Genomic DNA, 18,509 nt, shown 5'->3' with positions numbered 1-18,509 from the left:
TCTTTCTCATTTGTAGCCTCTTTCATGGTATATGCAACATATTTCATGGAATGCACTGAAGATGTGGATTTTTATAGTTAAATGCAATGTAAAATATTGATCTCTAGCATTTATGGTTATTACATGTGATTAAGTACCACATTGAGAAGTTGTACATATATATCCACATATATAAGAATACACTTGCGTGTGTGTGTGTGTGTTTATCTATTAGAAAAGTTCGACACAATTTTAACTATTAATGATGTACTGCCAGCTTCACATGTGTGTGTGTGTGTGTGTGCATGTGTGTGTGTATATATATATATATATACACACACACACATATATACATACACACACACATGTATATACATACAAATACAGACACAAACAAGTATATAAGTTCTGTGTGTAAATACATATCTATTAATTCATCTTTCATTATTTCATTTAGGCATAGTGATACTAATATTCTGATGTTAGAACTCAATACACATATGCTTCAGAACAAAGCATCAATCAAGTACAGAGCAGTAATAAAAAAAAAGTAAAATGACAAGGATATAAAACATTACATCATGAATGTCATTAGCTTACAACATTTTGTGCTAGAAGATGCAATGCACTCATAGTTGAATGCGTGTGCATCACTCTATAGCTTCATTGATGCTTCAAAATTGATATATATATATATATATATATATATATATATATGTACACACACTATTATCTTATAAGGTAACACTATTTAAATATGTCTACGACTGATTCACTGGTCATACAGTAGAGTGTGTACATGCATTAATGTAATTACATAGTGGCCAATAGCTTTCTTTTCAGATACATTTCAGTGACACCATGACTGGTTTCCTTCTTTCTGTTTTGTGAATATGTATCTAATTAGCCAGAGCTTCTCTTCAGCAATGTTTCAACCATTTGACAACCATCAAACTGACCAGCATTAGTATGATAGATAGTGTATGCACTTTGTTTATGCCTTTGCTGTTGTAATGACTATTGTCAGGTACGTGGCCCCTACATATTAATATTTGTGGCATATTGGCTAGGATAAGTTGTTTTTATTTTATGTATAAGAAAGGAACTATTTTCTTTTTTTCTTCTTCTGATAATTCATACTTGCATGATGTTCTTATGTCCTTGTGCAATAAAAAAATCAGAGACCCTAGTTGTGCAACATTTGTCTTCTGACACCCATGATTTTCATTAAGCAGTGTAGTAGAGGGCTCATTTGCATTAATTTTTCAATATGGTAATTTATCTCTATGTTTTATATGCAAAAAAAATAATGTTTAATCTTTATTTATAGAGCTGTTGTATATTGTATCATTTTTTCTAAAAACATTTTTATGAGAATAAGCTACTTTGAACTCTGTAGGGTAGATAGTGTCTTTTAGGATAAAGTGTTATCAACTGGAAAATTAAATCCTTAATAGCTTATGGCTGAGTGATTCTTAATTGCTGAATTCAAATGTTTTTTTTTATTAAATACCTTATGACATTATCTAAGAAGTTTGTAAACTTAGTGAAAATCAGAATGGTTTATTTTTTACCAATGGTGTCTATGAAGTGTTTTTTTTTTACTAAGAATGAAATGAAGGTTAAACTATGATACAGGTTATTTCTTAAAACTATCCTAAACTGGTTTGCATCATTTGGATCTTTTGTGATTATCAGAATATTTCCAATGCAATGATATCAAACCTTACAATGGCTAATAGAAAATTAAGTTCAAAAACAATATAAAAGTAAATCAAAGCATGTACAAAAATCTGTCACTTTAAATGATGAGCACCCTGATGATAAGGTTTTGTGCCCATGAGACCTTGATAAAAAAGAACTCAGGGAAACAAAGTACATATTCCCAACAACAATGAAAAAAAAATTAAAAGAAAATATTTAAAAAGTTTAAAATATGAAAAATTGGATAAAAACAACAAAAAACAAATGCATAAACAAAACAAAGTGAAAAATACTGCAGTCTGATACAAGCAATAGTTGCAATAAATTGCAGCAGAAAGCAGGTGCTATGCTTACATGCAAACCATACGAGAGTATGAGTGGCAACAGAGAGGTAAATACCAGTTTGTAACTTATTGACTACACCAATAAGAAATGGTATTTCATTTGACTTATTTTACAGTTAACCATATTAAAGAGATACTTATAGTCACATTACTCTGGCCAACAAAAGGAAAAAAAAAATTTTAATTGCCAACATTATGCAAATGAATTTATGGTAATTTGGGGATGTTGAATCCAAAAATGATGGTTTTACCAGATTGGCACTAGTTTTTGAAATAATGGAATTCTCAAATTATAATGTTACACAAGGATTTTTCTAAATCAGATCAAAATGTAGGTTAGGAGTTAAGTTAGGTCTCAGATTGTAATACCTTGGTCACTTGAAAACTTGGCTAACTTGGGATGTCCAACAAGTGATGCTGCATTTGATAATATCACTGAATCATTGAACATTACCAAATATACTTGCTGAAATATGCAACAAAGTTATTGTTTACATATTTTACTCTTCATTATTAGTATCTTAATTTTTATTTCAAATCTAATTTTAAATTGTCTCTCAGATTTAATAATCAATTTTTCATTATTTTTGGGAGGTAAAGATGTAAATATGAGTTCACCATAAAGAATCTGTTTAAACTATCCAAACGTATTTTGCTTGAATATATTTACAGTAAAGCATAAAAATATAATAACCATACCTTTCTTATTTGGGAGTAAAGCTTAGAGAGCAAGATAAGTCATGGGCTCACTAAATAGTATGTAAAAATCTATGTAGAGTCCTTTTGACAATGGACAAATGGAAAAAGAATAAAAAATTAAAACTTTTGAGTGCCTATGGTGTGTGAAGAACTGTAAAACCAACACAGTGGTTGTGAAAGGGTTCTATTGCTACAAGAAGCGTAGGAGCATCCTGATTTGGAATCTGTGAAGTGGCCTGCATCACACAGCAATGAAATTCCCATACAAGTGTTTACCCTTCTGTCTGACATTCCTTTGCCAGAGGTTGAAGAAATGTGAAATGCAGAGCTTGGTGCTTACCAGAGAAGTAAATAACACCAAAGCAGTTCTCAAAAAAAAACCAAAACAAACAAAAAAAAAACTTAATGATCTGGTACGAAGCACCAGTTTTTCAAAGCAGTTCATTGAATCTAAGTATCCAGGATAAAAAAAAAAAAATCAGAAATTTAAGTAACAGCTTATCAAAAAGGGATAATAAGCACTTCTTCCTTACTTCAGCAAACATGAAGATTTTGTCTTTGATAATAACATCTCCGAGACTTTTTCTCCAAATAGGACTACCAGAATATCACCCACAAGATTGGTGGCTTTTCATAGACAGCTCTACCAGAACATGGAAATGTGTTTTATTACACAATAGAAACAGCTAGGTGTCTTTACCAATTACTCATTCAATTAAGTTTACAGAATATGAAAATGTTGTAATTGTCTTGTAGAAACTCTATCATGAGCAACAGTGGTTTGTTTGCTTTGACCTAAAGATGGTGAATTGGTTGCTTGGACAGTAAACTGGGTACATGAAATAACCTTATTTCACAAGCTTATGAGATTGTAGAGCAAAGCAAGATCATTGACAAAAAGTGACATGAACTTCAAAGGAGACAATCATTACTTCAAAGAAAATATCATTTTTCATCCCTTCTATATCAGACTTGAACAGATGAAGCAATTTGCCAAAGGTTTGGACAATGATGATGATTGCTTCAAGTACATTTGCAGCTCATTCCTGGACTTCAGAATTGAAAAACTAAAAGGAAGAATATGAATATTTTTTGCTTCTTCAGACTGTAGTTTTCTGAAAATAACCACTTGGGCATATTTCCAGAGAATCTTGAAGATTTCAGTGAGGAACAAAGGGAGAGGTTCCATCAGGATATAAGAGTAATAAATGAAAGGTATCAAGGCAGATGGGACAGACACATAATGGTAGATTAGTGCTAGACCCTTCAGCATGAATGTCCAGCTAAACCATATACACAAGAAAAAAAAATCAGTGTTTTTTAAGGCATTGATTTGTATATTTTAATATTTAATTAGCCAGTGTATCTATATATTGTCTTGTAGACTATTACTGTATAAGATGCCATAAAACATTTTCCTTATTTTTTAATGATTTTTAGTGTATTGTTTTGACATTTTATGTCAATAGGTTCTGATGCTTTATTAAAATTAATATTTTTAATTCTATCATTTACTATGAAATAAATTGGATGATTTAATACCTAAAAATCAGTTCAGCAACTGTCATAAAAATGATAAGGGATCAGAAAGCTAAGGTCAATAAATTTTCAAATATGGGGTCTTCAGTTATGTCAAGCACTAGTGCCAATCTGGTAAAATTGATACCATATTCAGATCAGCATCCTAAACCTACCATAAACATTATTCCAATAACTTTGGCAATGAAATTAATGTTGACCAGTGTTATCATACAAAACTTCATAACAATAATAATGATAATGAGGATGACAGTGATTTTAAAAATAGATATAAACCTCTATATAAAGTAAAACTTTTGAAAACTGTCTTATTTTCTATGGTACACACCAAAATATGTACTGTGATGCACATATTCAAAAACTAGTCATTGTGCTTTTCAAAATAATAGTTATAACAATAATGAAAGCTATTGATTCTGATATAGATGAGGCTTTAGATATTTCAAAGGGAATGGGAGGTTGCAATGTTCATGCTTACTGACAAAGCGTTCAGGATGTTAGTGGCTCTAAACAAGAAAAGACACTGATATGTAGATATGGCTCACTAAGGACTTACACCTTCCACTAATAATAACTTCCTACTTAGTCAGGTTTAATAGAGTTGAATGTTTTGCCATACCCCACTAAATAGTTTGTCAATCTTTCAAACATTAGTTGAATATTTAGGATCCACTAAGTTTTAACTTGAGAAAAGAAGGCATTTAGGAAAGGAGAGTAGTATTGACTATTTTTACTATGCTGAGCTAAGTTTTGTATCAGCTGACAAAATGTAGAAGTTAGAGAATGATATTTGAATGAAAGAAAAAAATTGTTAGTTACTGGCATACATTTTTAAGGGTTTATATTATGATAAAAATATATATAAAATCATTTTGTAATGATTTAATTGATTTCTATATAGCACAAACAACAAGTTGTACTGTAAAACAAACAAACAAAAATTCATTCATGAAATACATTGTAAAATTTGTCTGAAAAATATAACAATGGTGAACAGAATGAAAGCAACATTAATAACATTTGAAGCAATAAACAAATGAATACAGGTATCTGTAGACAAAAGAGTTAGAACAGTGAAATAAACAGTAAAAGTACAAGTGATGCCCATGTACCAGGAATTTATTTGCATTTACCAGAAGTTTAATTGAAGTTAAATGTCAATTTAATTAGATCAAAAAGATGTAAAAACAAATACACCAAATATTATTGTATTATTTTAAATTCTTCAAATAAACTTTAGTAAAAGCAAAATGCAGTTGTTAAATAAAAAAAGTCCTTGCCAGCCACACAGGTAAGTATTGAGAACTCATTAGTATGCAAGCAGCTACAAGCCAAGAGATACAAGTATGACAGAATTTGGAGTCTACAGTTAGACAAGAGCACCCAGTCCTGAAGGCATTTTAACAGGGAGCAACTATTAAGAATTTCTTAGTCTGTATGAGTGAGATCTGTGAATAAACTTAGCGAGTAATTGCATTCTTAATACTATGTAAACAAAATATAACATTTTAGATGATGACTTTATGTTGTTTCATTTCCTTACTTAAAATTGTGAAAACCAGAACATTTAAAATTTATTGCTTATGGTTTATTAATTTTCTAGATATTTTAGCAATATATTAAAAAAAACATATTTAATATTTTAAAAACAAAGAATTTGCGTGTCTAAATGTTTTAGATGTTTATTGGAAAACAAACAAACAAAGAAAAATTTAGCTGAGGTTTGTTTCTATACAGAAATAAATCTTGGGCATAAAAATTAACAAAAAGAAAAAAAAAATGTAATTAAGAGAAATAAAATTTAAATCTAGTATTCTCTGTCTTATGTGGGCAATATTCTTAAATTAAAAAAAAAAAAAGAGCAACTAAAATATTTAAACCCGTAAGCCTAGATGCTTTAAGGACATAGCTCTTGCATTTAGTGTTAACTTTTAAAGCAGAAGCTTGATAGGTGATGGATATTTGAAGGGAGGGGGAAGGAAGAAAAAACAAAAAAGCACTAAGAATGTTCAGTTATAGCTGACTCCATTATGAGCCTAAACAGCAGGGCAGACAAATGTAATATTGAAAATGAGTGTTGAAGCAGCAAAGATGTTTAATGTACCAGAAATAGCAAAGAGGATATTTAGAGTATCTTAAAATAGTAGCAACAAAAGAAACTTAAATAATTCGAATACTTAAAGAAACATTAAATTAGAAAATTCTTCATAGATGGACATGCATATATATATATATAATAACGTTTATATTGAAACATGCATAAAATCTGTAATAGATTGTATCGTCTTAAGTTTTAATTTCAATCAATCACATACAAGATTATAAAAATTAGTTTTCTTGTTATTAATTCAACAATATCAAAACAGAATTCTATGTAAATAGTTACGCACAACTTCTGCTTTTGTTTTGCATTATTTACTGATAATATATAACTAGTTTTCAAATATAGTTTTAGCGATTTACTTAATTTATTTGAATTCTAATTTCATTTCTTATCAAGCTATTTATTTTAGAGATACTTAAAATGATGAGGATGTTTTTTTTTTCAGAAAAAAAAAAAGGAAAGAAAATTAACTAAAGATGTTAGAAATGTGAAAAGATATACAGAAAGGTAAAAAGGATTACAGGTAGATCATTAATTTGGAGCAAAAGAAGGCATTCTTGAAATACAAGATGTGAAAGTAAAACATCAACAATTTGATATTGGGGAATAACTGCAGGTGGTATGTTTAAAATAGTATTAAGTATTTTATTTTAGGTGACTTTGAGCCAAACTAAAAAAAAAAAGTTAAAAAAAAGGGGGCTAGGGGGAAATCAGTGTGGAATTGCAAAGAGTAGTGACTCCACAACCAAAATCTAATTTGCTTTAGAGTGAGGCAACCTTTTTGTAAAAACTTCATAAACACTTGCCACAATAACACTCTAAATAGATTTTTATTTAAATAATTGGATTTCATAACCCTAAGCCAGAAGCGAGAAAAAAAAAATGCGAAGTAGATAGTTTAGTTTTTCTCTGATGTATTCAAGTCAACCATGACCATTGTCAATGGATATTCCATTCATCAGATGAGATTTTAATTAGAGTTAAGGAAAAGTGAACAAGAATGCCTATTTCCAAAGTAGTTTGAACAACTACAGCAATATAACCACCACAGTGAAACAACAAACAGTGCAAGAGTTAAGTCAAAACAGCAGCGGCAGCTACAGAAGCTATCATACATAACAAGCACGCACAGACATATACGACCAATCACATCAGAGCACAAAAGTTGGCAATGGCAACCAGCAATTGTTGGCAGCACAAAATTGGGTGAGAAACTTACATGGTACATTTTGTCCAGGTGGATTACACTGTGCTCCTGGAAGCAAAGATAAAAGCAGCAAAACACAATTAGTTGACACACAAAAAAATTTGGCACAAGTCACAAATCCAAGAACAAGCGTTTGAACATGACTTAAACATCGGCAGCTTCCTTTTGGACAACTACATTTTAGTAAAAGAAAAAAAAAAAAAAAGAAAAAGCCACAAAATATAAAAAATTTTGATAATTACAAGTTTTCAAAAATTCAGTTGATAAACATAAAATTCCCATTTATATTTATACCATTTGCTTTGCACAGTATATTTTTCAGCCTGACTAAATACACAAACACACAATAAATGTAACTACCAAATATGTCCAAATTGGAAAAGGTTAACAACTTTATAATATAATCTTAACTAAGAAACATAAGAGAAGTTATTAAGTATTTATTTAACTAATTATTCCTTTTGGGATTATAGTGTAGTAATTTTATTGCAAACTACTTGATTTACTATTTTTAATTAAAACCCATTGTTAATATGTGTATAAAGGTGAAAATTCAATATACCAAATTACTTGCTGTTGCTTTGCAAAATGGAAAATAGGTTTTAAACTGTTTCTACAACACTTCAGACTTTTTTTTTTTATGAAACAGTTCCAATATTCTTGCTAAAGAAAAAACTATACTTCTCTAGGAAGTTATTTTCTTACAAGAGTAAATTTTAGCTATGACATCAGAAGATGATTGGGGTTAAGATGAGTATAAGACAAGAATTGTTGGTGTGGCAAGAACTACTTGTTTGTAAGTTGTTTAAAAAATGTACAGGTATAACAAAAATTTGTGTGTGTGTGTGTGCACGTGCACATAATAAATATTTCTCCCAAATGCTGTATTAGAGAGAAAATTACAAAATAACTGAAGAAATTTTGGAGATAAGTGAAATTATAGAAAGTGGTTTGAAAGTTTAGAAGAGATATTCTTTGAATACTTATTCTCGGCCTGACACTTCAACTGACAAAAATATCTTAAATACTTTTTAATTTATGCTTATATTTAGATGGTACATATGATTTAGAAAATTTTAAATGTAGATGAGAATTACAAAGTGACATGACAGTAGAACAGATGTTATTGTTATAGTTACACATCACATAGAAATTATTTCAGTTTTTATTTATAACAGCTAGATAAATATGTTATTTATGTAAACCAAAAGAAAGAAAAGGATGTAATAGTTTTTGACTATAATGTCTATAGTATAATGTATTTAAAACAACTCTAGATTTACAAGCTTTTAATATAGACAAGTTAACATTATACTGATACACTGAGCTTTTGTAGATTTTATTTTAATATCATGTCGCTAGTAAAAGGACAAACCTATCATACATCTCAATGATTAAACATAAGTTACTCATCTAAAATTTTAAACACCATAAGCAATGAGAATCTATGCAAGCAGTTTGTTCCAAATGACAAATGTATAGAAGAAAAATAAAGCAACATGATGGCAGGCAAATAGAAGTATTCTATATAACTAATGTGAGAAAGAAAATGCAGAAAGATTACTATAATTTACAAATAATCATTAAGGAGAAATTATGTTTACTGGTTCCAGGTTTAGCGTGCTTGACATTTTCCCCCTATCTATAAAAACAGTCCTAATCATTAATTTGACCACAACATTAACTACACTTCTTGTAACTGATTACATCCATAATAACCAACAACCCCACATTCTTTTCTCAAACACTGTCCTGAAAGTGGCACATTAATCTAACCACTGCTCAATCAAACCCAAGGGAGTCACTTGGTCTGTTGAAGAAATCTTTATCAAGTCACAATCTTTGTCTTAGAAAAGAAATGATATAAAGGACATAATTCCAGATATATTATGCTCAGAAAACAAAAAGGAATGATCCTGGTTAGAATCTCTTAGATCAGAGCTAACTGAAGGCTTAAAAAGAAAATTATTGTATTTATGTCAATCAAGTTTTTTTCTGACAATGATTTCCCATAACAGTGTTTAGTTTCCACTTTCTCATGCCTCAATGTGCATCTGCTGAAGTAGTCTTTTTCTGAACTGAGCAGATAACCAAATTCAACGACACCTGTAAGCATGTAATTAGATTGTCAAAGCTCAAGTGAAGCTTCAGTACAATTCTGAACAGCTTGTACTTGCAGCAAATTTTCTTACTAAATTTGTCTTGATCAGTTTTCCAAGTCTCTGAACATGTTTGATCTCTCCCACACTCCAAAATTATGTCAAACTCAAAGGTTAAGGTGCTTTCACCCATGAAATTATTTGATCAATTATACATAATAGATGTCATCTTACTACTGACATGATCAAACTGACTTTCAAGTTATTTAGTTGGACCCCTAACAGTTCCATTGACGATTTATGACATTAATTGAGTGTCATTCCTAACACCTTTGAGAATGTTAAGCAAATGAGAGAAACAATCCTTACAACTAATGTATAACCAAATCATGGAATAGTTCATTAGAAGCTGGCAATAGCTACGTAGGAAATAAAATCAGCCAACAAAACTTGAGAGAAATCAGCAATAGGTAGAAAGAATTCACACCCAAACAACAAAACATAGCAACTGAAAGCCTTGAGAAATTCCACTCACTGGTTCTCCATCAATCAGTGACACCACAGACTCTATATAATCCTCAAACAAACCTTTTTAATATTGTACCATTTTTCTCTCTTTAATTCAATAATGTTAACCTTTCCATCTAAACTATGTCCAATCTTTCTGCTTTAGACAAGTATTCCTCTGTAAATTACTGCTTGCATGCTTTTTCTCTCTGACAAGCTGAAATAATTCAATTTAAATACTAATTGCCCCAGCTTCATCTATTCATCCTTATTTCCAATCTGGAATGGTCTAGAAACAATAGTCTTCAGGAAAACTAAATATAATTGGAGCTCAGCTCTCAAAATTGGACACAAGTATCTAGATGAAAATGATTGTTGATGGGAGGTATACTATAGGGACAGGAGAATATTAGCCAAGAGTAGCTGACTATATAGAATGCGTAAGAAGAACTGTGTTATGAATAAGGCATTTAAAAATTTGTGTAACCATGAAAGAAGATGTGAAAATGCTTTAGCAGTCTAACAAAGAATGACAGCATTGGGAGAGGAAGGAGTAGTGCTTTGTTGGTTTAATGTTCCACTCCATGTTAAAATTTTTCTTTTGAAATTGACAAAAAAATCCATGTCAAATTTAAATCATCATTATCATTATCCACATTTATATTTATTGACATAGCATACATTGTTCATACCTACAAAATTATATTACTTGGCTTGGTCATTTAAAGAAAGCAATAAATACCTTCAGTCAAAACTGGAACAGAAGTAACAATCTTCACGTGTTACTTTCCATACTTAAACATGAAGCAGAAATATTGACTTAAATTCATTGATTATACAATTAACTCATCTAAATTAAATTATTTCTGTTATTTATAAATTTAATTACTGCACAACAGTAGGCTAAAATCTAAAGAGTAATTAAAAGAAAAAACAAAAAAAACTATTTGTATAAAAAGAGTTGTAATTTTAGACTAATGGACTGTATAAAATGTTGCTTACACTCCATATTGGAATAACCAAACAATTTCTCTAAAATTTCTCTAAAATGGTGTAAAAGTCAGGATATAGTGTGCAAAGACTTCTGAATTAAATACAAAATATTTGTAGCATACATTTCATAATATATTAAAGATGTTCATAGAAAATATGAATTCAGATCAGTGTCCAACAATACAGTGAAGTTAACATGTAGAAGTTCATTTAGATCATTGAACAGATTAATAATAATAATAATAATAATAATAATAATAATAATAATAATAATAATGATGATAACAACAACAATTATTGGTTATTGTCTATTTCTAGAGTTAATCCAAACAAGAAACTGCCGAAATGATTCCTAGCAAACCATAAGATTAAATGTAAACACTAGCAAGTAACAAACACTTATATACCAAGGTCTGGCTGCAGTAGCAAAACTTGGCAGAACACCTATTATGAAAACAATGTTAAATACATGAGGTGGGTAACATATACACATGCAAAGTTTGGAGGTGGAGAGGGGGGAAGGGGAGCACTGGATAAGATACACTAATTGTCTCTAGCAGAAATATTTTATGTTAAATAGTAGGAAAAAAAAAGAAAGAAAGAAGAAATAAACTGTTAAATTTTGAAAATTGAATGCATTGAAGCGTTTATGTTTGTCAATGGCAAACGATTTGATATGTTGATTGCTGATCGATTATAAAGAGAAATATAATTTTAATTGATCTTGATGACCTTAAAATGATTAATTCTCTTTTTTTGTTATACTGGAAATGTGACTATCTTTCTCTTTATTTCTAACATGTAGGAAACAGGTACATTGTAAATCAATTATGACCATATAAAAGTTTTAATACTTTCTTCATTAGAATTTATCTACTTTAGAGATAGTGTAACCTATTAATTTAAGTGTCAACTACAATCTGAGCAATTTGTAACTATCCATACACGCACACACACACACACACATACATACATACATACACAGACGTGTCTGTTTGATTAAGAAGTTTGCTTCCCAGCCATATGGTTTTGGGTTCAGTCCCACTGTATAGCTTGACCAAGTGTCTTCTACTGTAGTCCCAAGCTAACCAAAGCCTTGCTAGAGGATTTGGCAGAACTGAAACAGGTTTGTAGTCTATATACATACATATGCATGTGTGTATGTGTGTGTATGTATGTTTGCATCTCCTTGTCATGACATTATGTGATAGTTGTAAATGAATTTCAATGTCACACAAGCTGTGTCATTCATTTCCAATAATCTATGAAATCATGTCTGACCATGGAGAAAGACACCTTGCTTGGAAGCAAGTGAGGGTTGGCAACAGGAAGGGCATCTGATTGTAGAAAATCTGCTTCAATATACTCTGTCCAACCCATGCAAGCATGAAAAAGCAGACATTAAAATGATGATAAGGAAGCATTTTAATTAAAATTTGTATAAATACAAGCCATTAATTGAAATGTTCTCTTGCTTAACTATCAAATACAACTTATAAACCGATTGGTTAGTTTTTAAGGATTTACAGTTGCTATAATAATGACATGATTGCAGCCAGTAAGTTAAGGAGTTTGTCAAAGAATAATGTTTAGGTAGAAAAATAATTGCCATCACTGTAAATTTATGAACTAAAAATTAAGTATTAACACACATGGAAGAATATTAAAAAAAAATTTCTGTATGACTGTATGGTATGTAGATGTGCATAATATATTCATTTCATAGAAATAAAAAGACTATAATTGCAAATTAGGCACTATAACCTATGAATATACAGTTATTTTTGTTTAGCTCTAAGCCTTGATCAAAAAGGTTTATGATCAAAAGGCATTCCAGTCATGACCATCCTATATTTTTTCTATGTGCAAGGAACTAAGGACAGGCCTTTTTTTTTCTTCTTAAGATGGTATAGCAAAGCAAGTATGATCTGGGGGGAAGATTTAGCTTATTATTTCTAGATGATTGAATGACCTTAGGTAGGTTACCCATCAATTGCATGTAAAGTTACTCAACATTTTGACTGTTTTGGAAACAACTCAGATGTATGAAATATTACATGTTTGGATTATATAATCATTTATATCAATGATGAGAATACTTTATACTATGAATCTATAAATAACAATACTATCCTATTGATTTTGAAAATAAAAATACCAATTTTGTGCAGAAAAACCTGCAGAGTTTAGTAGCCAGGTTAATATATTTTGGCTGATGTATGTATTTGGTAACAAATAATACCAAACATTTAGATTTCAGATTTAAAAAAAACAAAAAAACCTAAATGGTAAACTGGCATTAAAGTCAGCATAAAACTGCCGGATCAAACTTTCCCAATTACATTATCTTTTTTTTTTCTTTTAAAATCTGTATATTTCTTAGCAGGTACTTAAATGGCAACATTCTAAAGATTTTATATTAGGCAAACTAATCAATACTTCTATATTTTAAGAGCTAATTTTAAATCACAGTGCAGACCAATTGAGATGCTTAGAGTTGTTTTAGGATGCTAAGCATGCTTGTCAATAAAAAAAAAAGAATTTGCAATAAAATTCACCTGCATGAAGACAAGCTCAAAAGAATAACATGCACAATACATTTGAAATAAAATATGAAATTATAAAAAAAAAACTAATAAAAAGGAAACTGAAAAATAATTCATTTATGCATCTGGGAGTGGAGAAAAAAATTATTTCCTCATCATTTAAATAGAAACATCTTTAACTAATTCTTAAATTGTAAGTTCGACTATTCCTAAGTCAGTAGAAGAATACAATTGATTTGATTGGCTCTAAACCTGTTTATTCTGAAACCTATTTCATTTCACCTTTGGTCTTATATATAAAAAAACAAAACAATAAAAAAAGATTAAACAGCTAATCAATAGTGCTTAATTCTTTTTTAGATGTTTAACTGAGTTCAAAGAAATTTGTTTCTTAGATAAAAATTCTTTTTTTTGTCAGCTGTTCATTTAGCTTTTGACTAAATGTAGCATAAAGGTAAGAGTATGGGACATTCATATTTAATATTCATTAAAGCAATTAACAGAAAAGATACCAAAACATGCAGCAATATACAATTTATTTATCTTAATTATATATTTTCATATGTTAATAAATTAATACCTTAATTTTAATATGAAAATTAGTAAAGATTTATGAAGTAGAGAAAAAAATGAAAGAAAACTATTTTATTTGGAACCCCTAAAAGGGTCAACATGCTCTCAGTGATATTTTGGAATTAATTTTGAAACTCATATTTTAAAACTAAAAGCAAGTTTTGGTAATTTTCACTAAGAAAAGTTTACATCAACCACTGTTGTAAAAATATAACAGTCAATATATTTTATTACAGCTGATATAACCTTAGGAAATTCCCCATTATATGTAGAAAACCTAGCATTTGAATACAGAGAGAAGTGGAGGAGGTGAGGATTTCCCCCCACCTCCCATGAAAATGATAGTTTCAAAGTAACATTCAAGTGACAGGAACATATAATTTAAGGTTAACTGATTCTAGTTCAATCCAATATCATCTTTGCCTTCTCTTTGATTGCCTTCTATAACAACCTTTCATCAGTATTTCAGCCCAATATTTAATACCATTCTTCCAGATGTCTTCCTTTTCTTAAAATTCTTCACATTTCTTTCTTAACACCTTAACTCTCTATGGACTTTTGGAATCCACATCCTTCTTTGAATTTTTATTCCGAATTATACACCCAGATCATCTGAATAAACATGCCTCAACTGTTTCACTGCATATTTCTGGATATTTACTATGGATGCTGAATTTTAAAGATTGTGGTGCTCTAATATTAATGCTTTGCCAGAAGCTTCTATATAATTAGCTTTAAAGTGGGAGTGAGATGGAATCAGACTTGACAGCATTTTTTCTTTAAAGTGAGACAACTAGAATTTTAAATCAATCTCTGAGCGTGTGCTTACAAAAATCATCAAATTTAGAAAAATTTGAGAGAGAAGCAGTGCTGTAAATTGGACCTGAAAAAGAAGACTCTTTAGAAGTGTGTTCTATGAATAGCTGCAGATGACACAATTCAATACACCTAAATTGAAAGAAACAATTGAAATTAGAAGTTCCTGCTGAAATAGAGAAATCTGATAAGTTATCAATGACAAGTATTTATGAAGCTAATTAACTGGCAAATATGATCAATGTACATAGACATATCCACATACAACAATGTTGTCAGTTTAATATATTTTATGCTAACAATATTTTATATAAATACACACACACACACACATATATATATATATATATACATATATACACACACACACACTCATATAAATTAACATACAGTTGTTTTGAATATAGTAGATAAAAAAAAATCCCTACTTTTTTGCTTGTTTAGAATGGAGTATGTATTTTCTTGAAATTTATGTAAACTTTCAATATTTGAACATCTTGAATATTTCAATTAGGTCAAAAAGAAACTAAAATTTTATTATAAGTTCACAATAGTGTCCAAATTCAGCAACAAAAATTCACCTGGTCAAACAGTCTTAGCTTTTGACTTCCTTTATTTCTTTCCTTTCCAGGCTAAGTTCCAGTCTTGTATTCTCTTTCGAAATGTCATGAAGCATTAAATATGGTCAGTGAATGTGGCAGTAGTTTGACCAAGAAATCAGGATGTATATGTAAACGCTTGCCTTTTTATGATGATGGAAATGAGAAATCTGTATAGAGACTTCCTCATCACTACTAATTCATGATCTTCTCTCAAGCTGGTACTTTGTATAATATTATCTGAACCTTTTGTTATTGTTGCTATCATTAATATCAAATTTACTAAATGTACATCCCTATTTATAAGCATCTTCCAAATGTAACTAAGTTACTGCTATGCATCTTAATAATTTTGGTAGGTTTTCAATGTTTATATCTATGTATATGTATTTTAAGCTTATTTTGTAAGGATCTTTTTTTCTTTGAATTTGGATATTTTTGAAGTCCTTACAACAAGATGAGTTATCTAATGCCAGTAATCCAGTCCAATAAATAGGAGTAGACCTCTTTATCAATCATGCAAACTGTTACAAGCAGGATTACATTTGTTGGCTCAAAGCACAATATAATGGTTGACGGATGACACTCAAGATTGTGGTTAGGAGATCAATGTTAACATACAGCAATTGTATCTCACTGCTTACTTCTAAAAAGTAAGTCCTCTGAACAGAGGAAAATTTGGTGATATTAACTGATTTAAAATTTTAAAAGAATAGCCTTTTCACAATTATTCCGCTTGTAAATTATGTTTAACCTACTGTAAATTATGTTCATATTTATTCCCATTGTTTTGAATTAATAATACACTTTTGTGTAGCTTGGAGATTCCAGTGATCATTATCATCATCATTTAACGTCTGTGTTCCATGCTAGCATGGGTGGGATGGTACCACAAGAGCTAGCCAGGCTGAAGCCTGCACTGGACTTCTGTGATTGTTTTGGCAGGATTTTTACAGCTGGATGTCCTTCCTAACACCAACCACTCAGCAGAGTGGACTTAGTGCTTTTTATGTGCATGTGACTGTTTAATTTTAGAACAACATTGAAGAATAAGTATGAGATCTAGCTGGTTTCAACATAAAACAGGTAGAATATTTTGGACAGATATAGCCAGTTTAAATGCTAAAGGGTTGAGAGTACCTATGTCTATGGGATGCCCAATCTTTTACACATTAATTCAGGAGCAAGCAATTCAGTTGACTGAACAACTAAAGCCTTATGGTTGAATGATGGAGATCCACTACAGCCATAAAAACAAACCGGAAGGAAAGGATAAGAATGAACTTTTATCCATTAGCACTAATTATGTATTTTGCACAATTACAATAACTTAGTGTCTCAATTTTTTTTACTGAAGACTTACTACAAATTTCAATATATACACAATCCATCCATATAATGGTTTTAAAGTTTTGACAAAGAAAGATAATTTGACTGATGTATTTCCTGAAAAATATTAAGATATCAGGAACAAAGTACTTTTTGGAGCATACAAAAAGCAATAGAATCTATGAATTGTAATTTTTTTTCTTCAAAAAAGCAAGCTATTTTGTGTTACATAATAAAAATATAAAGTTACCTCCTTCTTCACCTTTCTTCTTTTTCTTTGTTTCTTTGTCATCTTGATTAGATGCACCAAGCAGAGCAAAAATGATGCCAGTTTGAGAGTTAATGCCCACAGCCGTAATTAGCATTTTACCACTTCCTTCCATTACATGAGTTCCTAGTGAAGGAAAAAAAAACCCCAAAATTTTCATTAATATAACATAATATATTCTATGAAGTAGGATCGCTAAGCAGTGATATGTATAAATGCAATGTTATTACCAGTTCAGATATGCTTGTGGCTTGTTTATTAGTCCAAACAGGTAATAACATTGCATAACATATTCTGATTTTTCTCCTCTTTTACTTGATGACTTGTTTCAATCCATGACATAAACTTACTATTTTAAAGTCGTCTAAATTATAATTTTCTATAAAAATTTTATGCTAATTTGTTCCAGATCCAAGCTTAATAACGAGAAAGTTATTTTACTAAATACTTCATTATTTTAAAAATTAATTGAAACAAAGACGGCACATGTTGACAGAAATATGGTAACAAAAGGGTTAATGGCTGAACTATATTTCTTTTTTAAACAAAATATTTAGATAGTTAAACTCTAGCTGCACTTTTAAATTAAAGCATGGAATTCTCATAGATATCACTAAATATATATATATAAATGAAAGTGAACTTGTAGTTACAGATTACAAATAATTATGTTTGCATATTGTCAAAATATAAAACCATGCAGTATTACAGATTTACTACAAAGTAATTTTAAGAATAATTAAGGCAATATCAGAAATTGTCTGAACCTTGAAAGCAAAAAAATGTTTCACCTTATAAAATGCTAAGATATAGATAAAAACCTTTGATAAGAATTAACCAGATAAAGGAGGACTCCTATTTTTTATGGCATGATATAAATTTTTAGTGATAAAAACTGCAGAATACTGAAGCTCGGTGCAGTTAAAAAATAACTTACATTATGTAGTTGAGTGAAAAACATCATACATAATACCATTAGAAAGAAATCATTTCATTTTAAATTTCAGAACCCATCATAATGGAGACTGATGTAATGAAATTAGAAAATGGTTTATAAAAAGGAAACTCACCAGATAAGAGAATAGGATCACACTCTACACTCTTTTTCACATGGTCAGATTCACCAGTCAACGAACTTTCATCTATTTTTAAATCATTGCACTGAATAAGGACACCATCAGAGGGAAGCAAATCACCTGTAAA

At 30.0% G+C, this 18,509-nt stretch overlaps 1 protein-coding gene across 1 annotated transcript in view; it reads right to left on the bottom strand.

Moving 5' to 3' along the window:
- LOC106883701 (plasma membrane calcium-transporting ATPase 4) overlaps positions 1–18,509 on the bottom strand; it is a 291,531-nt gene that overhangs the window by 66,435 nt on the left and 206,587 nt on the right. Inside the window, exons 6-8 of the mRNA XM_089360610.1 lie at positions 18,377–18,502; positions 17,289–17,432; positions 7,589–7,624 (exon numbers count right to left, since the gene is read on the bottom strand). Of these exons, the coding sequence (XP_089216736.1) occupies positions 7,589–7,624; positions 17,289–17,432; positions 18,377–18,502 (306 nt within the window). The remainder of the gene's footprint in view (positions 1–7,588; positions 7,625–17,288; positions 17,433–18,376; positions 18,503–18,509) is intronic.

Source organism: Octopus bimaculoides, chromosome 11 (assembly GCF_046866305.1).
Source record: "Octopus bimaculoides isolate indiv1 chromosome 11, ASM4686630v1, whole genome shotgun sequence".
Lineage (NCBI taxonomy): Eukaryota > Metazoa > Mollusca > Cephalopoda > Octopoda > Octopodidae > Octopus > Octopus bimaculoides.
Note: the sequence above shows the minus strand (reverse complement) of the source record. Positions and strands in the feature narration are given on the sequence as shown.